Source organism: Manacus vitellinus, unplaced genomic scaffold (genome assembly GCF_001715985.3).
Source record: "Manacus vitellinus isolate BGI_N305 unplaced genomic scaffold, ASM171598v3 scaffold_62_pilon, whole genome shotgun sequence".
NCBI lineage: Eukaryota > Metazoa > Chordata > Aves > Passeriformes > Pipridae > Manacus > Manacus vitellinus.
In genome coordinates this window covers 2,534,564-2,544,913 of record NW_021940704.1, presented here as the reverse complement: position 1 = coordinate 2,544,913, position 10,350 = coordinate 2,534,564, and the positions used below count along the sequence as shown (strand labels likewise).

The 10,350-nt window shown below is 51.7% G+C and overlaps 1 protein-coding gene across 1 annotated transcript in view; it reads right to left on the bottom strand.

Annotated features, from left to right (window-relative positions):
• Positions 1–8,605: 8,605 nt before the first annotated feature.
• Positions 8,606–10,350, bottom strand: part of LOC103763069 (wiskott-Aldrich syndrome protein family member 3-like) — a 6,134-nt gene continuing 4,389 nt past the window's right edge. The window contains exons 6-7 of the mRNA XM_029963759.1: positions 10,274–10,346; positions 8,606–9,422 (exon numbers count right to left, since the gene is read on the bottom strand). Coding sequence (XP_029819619.1) covers positions 9,265–9,422; positions 10,274–10,346 — 231 coding nt within the window. The 3' untranslated portion in view covers positions 8,606–9,264. The remainder of the gene's footprint in view (positions 9,423–10,273; positions 10,347–10,350) is intronic.

The window sequence follows — 10,350 nt, the reverse complement described above, 5'->3', positions numbered from 1 at the left end:
GAACCACCTGAGACACTGAGGGGTTGGGAAGGAGCAGCTCCTGCTGCTCAGAGCCTCCAAGCATGAGGATGGAGGCTTTTCCATCAGCAAGCCATTCTCTGCCCTCTGATTAGGGAGTCGGGAATTAAACACCCATGGGAATTAGTTGATCTTTGAGGGCTTGATTCTCCAAATGAAGGGTTATAAAGAGATCACAGCTTTCTGCTGCTTCTTCTGTGTCCCACGCTCTGAAAGAGGAGGGAATATCACAGGGCTGATAATTCACAGCCAAAGGACCCAGTGAGGGCAAGATGACAAAAAGCCAAAACCAAATCTACTGTAACCTCTTAAAATCTTTATTAATTCTTTCTTTTTTCTTTTTAAATTTCATTAGCACATGCATAAAGTGTCAACAGTTTGGGATTAAGATGACATTTCTTGAACAAATGTAGTTACAAGCGGTGCCTGGGGTTGTTCCAGGTTTCCTCTCTACACTGTACAGAAGGAAGCTGCAGGAGTCCCCACCTTCCCTCATCGTGTCACCACAGGCAGAACCCACAACACTGGGGAGATATACACTTGTTCACACGTAGCAACTGGGTAGGGTAGATAGATACAGGCAGCAACATCTACTCACCTATTGACTAAGTGCACATGGTTAAAGAACCCATCGGACAGTGAACATCTCCTTCTTTAATCTCAGCTATGGAATTAAGGAAATCAACTATGGCCTGGAACAGGTGACCCTCCCTTGGGAGAGATGCCTGTCTCCCATCAGCTCCTTCTAGCCAATGGCAAATCACAGGAGATATGGGCAATACTTCTGCTGTTATTAAAAAATGGGCCTTTTGCAGGAGGATTGGGGCAGCCCCACAGATGCTGAGGAAGCACCTGGGAAGCCAATCCAGGCTGGCACCTCCCTGTCCCCACTGTGCCACCCCTGTAGATCTGGAGCCAACCTCCACAAAGACTGGCCTGAGCTCTGATTCCAGGCTGTTTGTATGATCAGTCAGTACCAAAAGGGGAGAAAACTGCTTTTAACATGTCCAGCTCGAGGTGGATGCTCTATTTCAGCAGGATCGGGTGCTCCAGAAGGTCTCCCTGGCTCAGAGCTGCTGAGTTTGGGTAGTGCAGAGGAGGTTTGGGGTACCTGAGGTGTCTTGATCCCCAGCCTGCTGGGTGCAGGGCACAGGAGATGATCCTCACCTGTCTTCACTGTCCCCCAAAATGACTCTCCTACAGCACCTGGCTTCACTCCGAAGGGGATGGAAACCTGGCAGCGAGATGGCTCCTGTCCTGCTGCAGCAGCTGGCTCTGGCCCACAGCCCTGGGAGGGACAGGAGGAGGAGCAGGAGGAGGAGGAAGGCTCTCCAGCCTGAAGGCTTGTCCATGGCAGCAGCAATGCATCTACCCTGGAGCAAACCCACCAGCAGGGGCACATCCCACAACAAAGTGGGGACAGGGTTTGTCCCCTCCCTGCGCTCCTCACGTGTTCTCTCGGGGACTGTCCCTGCCCCTGTCCCTGGCATGTGCACCCAGATGTGCGTTTGCCAGAGCAGGTTTCTTGGGTTTGCCAAAACCAGCTCCCCAAACTACCCCCTGTGCAGGAAGGAGGACTCCCAGACCTTGGAGTCTGGGCAGGTCCAGGTTTCCACCCCTTTCCCAGCACAGTGAGACCACCCACCCCAGGAAGCCTGTGGGGACCTCCAGGAAAGGCACTTGTGTCAGTAAGGAGCTGCCACACCACTGTGACCCCATTGCATTCCCAGTGGGAATGAACCCTGGTGTGACAGGGCACATCCCACAGCAAGGGGAGGGAAGTGCCAGCACGGTTCAGCATCAACCCAAACTCGTGCTGGGGACACCCTGCTTCAAATCCCTCCCAGGTCAAGCAGCCCCACAATTAAGGAAGTCTATTCAGGTAAGGAGCCATCACCCCAAAATCTCCTAAAAATGCCTTTCAAGGAAAAGGGGTTTGTTTGGGGATTTTTTTGGGTGGGGACTTAAGTGGCTTGGACAGGGCTTGGAGCAACCTGGTCTAGTTGTAGGTGCCCCTACCCATGGCAGGGGTGGGATTGGATGGGCTTTAAGGTCTCTTCCAAAGCAAACCCTTCTGAGATTCTGTGATTTTTTTTCTTTTTCTGGTCTGCTCTGATCTGAGATGAAAAGCACCACCAAGAATGGTCCCATTTGATAAAAACTGGCCAGAACTAAAGGTAGACCTGAAACATCTCAGTATAAAATTAAATTGGGGGGAGGGGCAGTGAGGGGGGTGTTGAGGCTCATAACAGTTTGATTTTTGAAGACCTGGCAGGACTGTGTCAAAGCTGTTCCTGCTGCCATCAGGAAATCACCCTCTCCTCCATGGGTGTCACAGGAACATCACCAGGCTCAAAGACAAGACTTTTATGGTTGCCTTTTCCATGGTAAGAAATGACTTGCTATGGTGTAAGTGTTCCCAGCTGAGGTGTCAGGCATGGACCAGCACTGGTAAGAGGTGAAAATCAACAGGACTTCAAACACTTGGACTGGGGAAGGGCCTTCAGGGTCAAAAGCACCTCCTGGGGTGATAAGAGACCCCTCTCCTTGCTGCACTGTGATGAGGTTCTTACTGCTTTGTCTTAAATACTGTTTTCTCAGAATGTGATTTTTTGGAAGTGGTGAGACCTGCTTCATTTTGTTGGTGATAGCTGGGAAGTGTTGCTGGGTCTGACCTTCCCTCGAGGTCCAGGGGAAGGGAACAGAACAAATTGTCCTTCTGGAAATCACATGTAAGTTGTTTGTTTGCTTTTTAGTTTTGTGGGGGAGGGGGTTGTGTTTTATTTTTGGATTTCTCATCTGAGCTAGCCCAAATCAAAGGGTAACTTTTAAAATCTCCACCTTAATTTACCAGCATGGTTTACCCACTGCAGCTGCAGGCGATGAAGGGTCCTGAGGAGCAAGTTGCTGGAGCTGCTGCCTTCTAACTAGGGAAATACAGCAGTAACATCTGCATGCCCTGGTTTTCCACTCAGTTCACATCCTTCCCTCTCAGGTGTTTTATCTTTATTGCATTTAAGGGTCAACACCAAAACCAAGAGAGAGCTCCAGCAGCTGCCCTGGCTGGTGGGAGATGCTTTGGGGTTGGGACACCCAAAGGAGGGGATGAGGCAGAACTACAAACACATTTTGAAGAGATGCCCTGTGGGCACCTCCACCACTCCCTGGTCCACAACAAGGTCATGGGCAGTGCTCCTTTCTGGCATTTGCCCACCTGCTTCTCAAAGCCCTCCTAAGGCAGAACCTTTGTGGCCTGGTTCAGTTTCTCCATCCCTTACCTTGGCAAAGCCTTCCCCAAGATCTGACTCAGCTCCCTTCTGCCACAACTCACTCCTCCCATGCCGTGCACTTGAGTCCCTCACTGACATGGAGAACAGAGTTATTTTTTCCATGCCCTTTGTGGCTTTTCAGGGGGTTTTACCCACCTGAGGTTTTCCCTGTACAGAGCAGTGGGAGAAAAACCAACCTAAAATGCTGGATTATTTTATTTCTATCTTTTTCCTCCTCTTTGCACTCTTAATACTTTATGCAGAACTAAGTGCTGGAGCTACCATTGGGCTGAAAGTCCCCCAGGGCCAGCCCAGGGCCCTGGCATTGCCACCACGGGAAAGGTGTGCAGGGGAAGGCTCAATTCCCACACACTTGGGCTCACAACACTGGCAGGTCATTGTTTAACAGGTTTGAACCTGTTCCTGAGAGGAACAAGAGACTACAAAGGCACCTCTGGGAGGCTGAAACCTGTGGAAAGATCCCTATTAGGAGATGCCCATTAGGGTGCCCATCCCTGCTCTGCTATCACGCAGCACTGTGGAGGAGCCCGTGGCCTCAGGGTCCTGCCAGTCTGTAATCCAGACATTAACATGGATAAAGTCACATCAGCACTGCCTTTGGGACTCTGTGGCCAAGCATGTTCTATCCAGATCTTGCCTGGGGGTTTCCCTCACCGAGAGCCCATCCCTGGCTGCAGGCTCTGCCTCAGCCGTGACAGCACCAGGGTGGTGTCCTGCCCCCACCCTGCCTGTGGGCATGTTCTGAAGGCTTTGGGGCAAACCTCACTGAAGTTCCTGACTGGGAGTTTTGTTTGGGTTTTTTTCATTCCTTTCCCCGCCAAAATCCAGGCTCAATTTTTACCGGGAGAAAGCAGAGCTTGAGACAACAATCCTAGAAAACCTGGAGTTTGTCCAAGGAAGACCAGATTCACAACCCCCCCACATCCTTTGACTCTCAAACAGATACGTCAAAGTCTAGGTTTGGCTTCTAAGTGTCTGAAGGAGGACATTTTGCATGAGCTCAGAGGCCACCACATGAATTGATGGGCAGCTCTAAGTCTTGGCAGGCAGTGGTGCATCCAGTCATGTTTCCCATCACATCCATGGCCATCCCAGAGAGCAGAGCTGTGTGGGGACTGGGAAAGGCCCACCCTGAGGGCACAGGGACAAACCCAGCATGGCTTGGCACTCCTGGACTTTGCTCAGGCACTTTTCCAGGGCAGTAGTGGAGGGGCAGGAGAGCCCCACTGTGACATCAGTGGGGGGATGTGGTCATGGGGCTGCTCGTGGGGTCACCTAAGGAAGGGACAACAGTCCTTGAGGTGCTGCTGCCCAGTGGAGAGTAAATTCACAGGTGAGTGAGCATTTGAGGCTCCTAAAGTGCAGTGCAGGTTATATGGTCTTTGCTGTAGACTGTAAACTCCCCAGGACAGACTCCTTGCCCTTATTGTTTTGGGTTTTTAATCTGTAAAGTGACATTCCAGCTGAGAAAACCTTACCTCTAAATAACTATTACTACAGGAAAACAGGAATCTCGGTGAAAGGAACAGCCTGTGCTCCCCTTGCCAGCATCCCATGATGGGGAGTGCTTCCCATGGCCAAACATAGTCTATCCACGAGGAAATGGCACTGTGTTCCTGCCAGCCATGGACCTCTGGAATGCACCCTCCAAAACACCACCTCCGGTGCTACAACCTGCCTTCCTCCAAGCAAAACTTCCATTTATCATTAAAGCTGAGGTGTAAATTCAGGCTCTGTCCCCAAGGGAGTCTGCAAAGCTTCTGTTCAGGCTGTTGGGTGTCTTGAAAGGGAAATAGAGATGAAAAAGTTGCTGGGAGGAAATTTGAGGGAACTCTCTGGAGAAGCCAAGTTCAGCCTCATGTTTGCACCAGGAGCAAGACCTTCCCCAGAAAAAACATCAGCAGAAGCAGGAGCTCTCATGGGATGTGATGCTCACTCCTCTCTAGGTTTCTTCCCAGGGTGCAAAGTTAGAAACTACCCAATCCATTCCTCCTTCAGGACACCTCTAACCAGCATCCAGAGCCAGCTCCAATGGTCCCTCTAACCCAAGGAGACGCTGAGTGCAAGGCCAGGCATGAACACTGCTAGACTTCCACCAACCTTCAGAAACTTGAGCAAGACCAGACTTCACACTTGGTGTAGGTTCACAGATGTGCCATGGACATGCTGGTCCCTACAGTGTCCATTTTTAGATGAACTAGAGATGTCCAAGAGGTTCCTGATGGAGCTTAAGGACCACAGCCTTCCATTAATATCTCCAAGCAGAACAAAACTGGCTTATTTACTGTTCCACTGACTCCAGCCCAATCCATCTGTGTGCACTCAGGGTGTTCTTCCCCCCGTTGGCAGTCATATTTATTATTTTTAATCTATGCCCATAAATTGGCAAGTAGGGGAAAGCAGATAAAATGGAAAGAGGAGCTCTCAGGAGATCAGTTGGGCTCATTAAATGTTTGGCACTCCGTGATTATCCACTGGCAAAGAAATGCCACTGCTATATTTTAACATGGAACATGATACCTTAATATACAGGAGAATCTCCTCAGCCCAATTCTGGTACTCTTGAGAGAGGAGAAATTCAATCATCTGTGACCTGGATTGTATTTTTTAATGTCTGCCAAGCTAGATAAAATATTTAAATATTCACTTTTATATCAGCCCACATGAGGATTTGAGCATTTCAGGTTGTGTAACACAGCGTGGCCTACTTTGGGAAGAATATCCGGGAATAGGCACATATGTACAAAATATGGAGTGTGCAGCATGTGGGTCAGACAGACAGTGCTAACGAGTGGGGCACAACCAACTCCAGCAGCGCCAGCCCAGGAACTGGTGTTGCTTCTGTTGGATTTCATAGGTCACCTGGGCAAAAAGCAGATGAATGTGCCTAAAATAAAGCTGGTCATGCTCCAGCGTGGCTGAACTGTCGGGTGAAGGTTCTGAGGATGCAGTGGCTGTGTCATGAGATCGGGGCTCTCAGTGCCACCATGTGGTATTAATGGTCTGATTTGATGATCTTAGAGGTCTTTTCCAACCTTAGCAATTCCGGGTGCTTGCCTGCCTTGTGGTGCTGTTGGGAGAGTTGGGAAGAGCATCACTGTGACCAGACCAGAAATGGGTCCTACAGCCCACCCTGACTACACAGGTCACCTCTCCACCAGCTACAGCAGAAAGCTGAGCAACGAGCTCTGCTGCAGATCTCACTGGGATGAGGATGGGGCCGGGGATCAGCCCCATTCCCTGCTATCAGGACAGCTTAAGGGCTGCCATGGCAATTCAGATCCCTGGAAGAGGAGGATCATGATGTTTGCAAGCAATGGGCAATGCTGGGAGGTTATGCTCCTGCCGACTTGCTTTGGACTTGAGCACATGAAATGTGTTTGTGTTATCAAGGGCTGGAGATTGTAAGCAGAATATGAATGGTGAGGATGTGCTGGGATGCCCAAAGGGGAGAGGATGGTGTAAGGAGTGAGGAAGAGTGGGCAGGGGAGCCTTGCTACCTGCCCTCCCGAGGCTCCCAGCTGTACACCCACTCTGCAGATGTGGCCTGTGCACAGGGCAGGCAAGGACTGAGGGAACTAGATGACCTTCAAGGTCCCTTCCAACCCAAGCCATTCTGACTGTCAAGCGTTTTGCTATGGAACAGCATCGACCCTGACACTGGCATGGGTTGACTGACAGCTGCCAATCCCAAGTGCAGCACAGCTGTGGGGAGGTGACAGGGCAGTGGGAGGCTACAGGGACAGTCCTGACCTGCCACACACCGAAGTCCTGCCAGAATGACCACAGTTCCAATGTGACACACACAAAGCAACTGGTGCACGAAAAGAAGGGGCTTGATCTTCCAGGGGCACTCGACCACTCTCCAGTTCTCACCAGGACTGGCTCGGCTTTGCAGAATTGGGCCAGTCAGAGATCCAAGGGACAAGCCAGTCCCATGTGTCCCTGAGCCCTTTCCCAGGGCTGGTGGGACTCGGCTCTGCCTGAGCCCCCACTTGGTTCCCCCACTGACTCTGCAGCCCTTCGACCCCCATAACAGGTAAGAGCAGCTCCCTCAGCCCCTGCTATTCTCCCTCCTCATAAAATTTATTACTTTTTCTGAATTATCCAAATAAATCCACTTTCTCTTCACACACAAACAGTATTACGATTGTGTCTACGTTAATAACGCTCCACAATAAACACCACCAGGAATCTGCTGAAATGTTGCTCTGAATTTTTACAACACTTCCTTCTGAACATGTTCCAGGTCAAATCCCAGCTGCTTTCCCAAGGAAGGCCCATCACAGGCATCACAGGGGCTCTCTGTCTTGGCCAGGCTTTGGTCAAAAGCTTTTGCAGCCAGTTCCCTGTGTTTCAGAGGGTCTACATCAGAAACGAGAGCTCTTGGTGAGCACCAAGCATCAGGAATTTCCTGACCTCCTGGTGCACTGTGTCTCCCTGTCTCCTTTGGTCAAGCCCTGCTTCCTTGGGTTTTGTAGATGAGCTATTCCATGCATCCTAGTGCTCTTCTGCTTCTTGCCTTGCCCTCTCCCACATCCATGCTGCCCCTCTGCTCAAGCCCACTTGGCACCACAGCTCACAGTCCAGGAGTGGAGATGTGGGAGGTGTCACTCCCAAGGGACAAGAGACCATTTTGTGGCAGTCAAGAGAAAGGAGAGCTCCTGGGGGCATTTCTCAGCAGCTGGGCAGAGGATTCACCACATCTGGCCATGAAAAGTTTCTCACGGGGAGAAATGAGCAGATGTTTGGGGTGTTGTTCAACACCAGCACTTCTCAGGGTGAGGAACCAGCAACCTGGTCTAGAGGAAGGTGTCCCTGCCCATGGCATGGGATTGGAATGAGGTGAGATGTAAGGTCCCTTCCAACCCAAAGCACTCTAGGATTCTATGAACTTAAGGATGAGCCTTTGGGTCCCCACCATACCCTCCCACCTCCTTTACTGGCCTGGTTGCTTCTGGAGAGTCAAAATCCTACTGTTGTAGCCATTACCTACATGGCTACTGGGAGAGGCAGAGAGGCAGGCACAGAGTCCAGGCTTTCCCCAGAAGAGCTGCAACATGGGGCCTCAGTTTTCCCCCATTCAGAGCCTCGTGGTATAAGGGAACACAAGAGAGGGCCTGGGGACACCACTCTGGCAAGTCCACAGCTGGTCCTGGCCCATTTTCCACTCATGGGGAATGTCTCCCAGCTCTCTGCAGGTTTTTGCACCTGACTGTGATATTTTCAGTATTCCCTACCCCTTCTCTCTGCCTTCCTGTGCCTCCTCCCTCCGTGAAGGGAGGAGAAAAGTCCCAGTTCATTGCAAGGGATTGGACTCAATGGGCTTTAAAGGTCTCTTCCAATCCCAACCATTCTGTGATTGTCCAGGGAATGACAGTACGATGGGAACCATCCCTATGGAGCTGCTGCTAAACATGGTGCATCACCCTCAGGGGAAGGAGGCTCCTGCTCATGGGCAGCCTTTGGAGTTGCCTGAGCCCAAAAACTCTGACAGTAGAGGGTCCCCAGGCCCATGTAGGGCCATCCCCGAGCTCCCATGGTGGCACCAGCTGTGCAAACAGGCTTCTTCTCCAGGAGCTTCTCGTTACCACAGTTACCGTCCAGCTGGAAAAGCACTGCTGCCCCTGGGGCTCCCTCCTCGCGCAAAGCACACTCAGGGCCAGCCTCTGCTCCTGCTCCAGGTGTAAACCCAGAGCAATCCTATTAACCTGCCTTCAGAGAATTTTGGAAGTCATTAAATGTGAAGGTGCTGCTAATGTCTGGTCTCACTGCCTCTGAGGTGTATCCTACCAGTGCTGCTGCTGCCCGCAGGGTTTTGGACAAAGTGTAAAAGCAAAGCTCCTGGACGAGTGGGGCCGCCCGCACGGCAACGGTGGGGGAGGCACCTGTACACACCCGGGGCAGAGCTGGGGGCTGCTCCAGCCCAGCCCAGCCCAGCCCAGCCCGGGGCCCCTCAGTCTGACCACTCATTCTCGTCCAGCTCGGAGTCGTCGTCGGACTCGCTGTACTCCACCGCGATCCGCCGCGACAGGATCGTCGCCACGTCATTGCCCACAGGCTCTTTCTTGGCCTCTTGTTCCCACTGCTCCTGGACTTTCCGGAGTTGGATCCCTGTGGTAGGAAAAGGGGGAAGGCTTTAGGAGCAGCGCAGCCTATGTGCAGCATCCTCCCATTACATAGTGTTGGCTGAAACGAGATGGCTGCAGCCCTGAGCGGGAGGATGTAGGTCATTACAAAGCTATATGAGATCATAGGATTGGTAGGACAAGGGGGAATGGCTTTAAACTGAAGGAGAGTAGGCTTAGATGGGATATTGGGAAGAAATTCTTCCCTGTGAGGTGGGGAGGCCCTGGTACAGGTTGCCAAGAGAAGCTGTGTCTGCCCCATCCCTGGAAGTGTCCAAGGCCAGGTTGGATGGGGCTTGGAGCAACCTGGGATAGCAAAAGGTGCCCCTGCCCACGGTAGGAATGACATGGTCTTTAAGGTCCCTTCCAGCCAAAACTATTCTGTGATTCTATGAATAATGCAATGTGTGTGATTATGAAGCTCTATCACAGAATAAAACTCCTTCTCTGCTTCCATTCACCTGAAGATGTTGAACCTTCTGGAAGGTTAAATTTACCACTCGACCTCAAGATTTGCAGGAAGGGGAAGTGGGAGAGACCTTGGAGCACATCATCCTCTACAGCCTGAAAGGAATCCAGTAATCTGTGGGGCTTCATTCCACCTCTGGCGATGAGTCTCCAGCCTCTCCCCAACACCCTGCACTGCACTTCATTCCCCAGCTCAGGTTCCACCTGGGTGTCACCATCTTCACCCCTCACCTTTCCACCCAGGGCCTTATCTTGCACTCAGTGAAGCCGATGCTTCCCCGACTCTACTCCAAGAGGTATTTTGCCCCTGCGGTGACACTGTGGGGACCTGCCCCCCTTCCCACTGCCTCTACCCCGCTGCCCCCTCACCCCTGCGGATGGCTGCCAGCAGGTCACTCCGGGCGTCGCTCATGGGCATCAGCGGGATCTGTGGCTTCCGAGGCTCC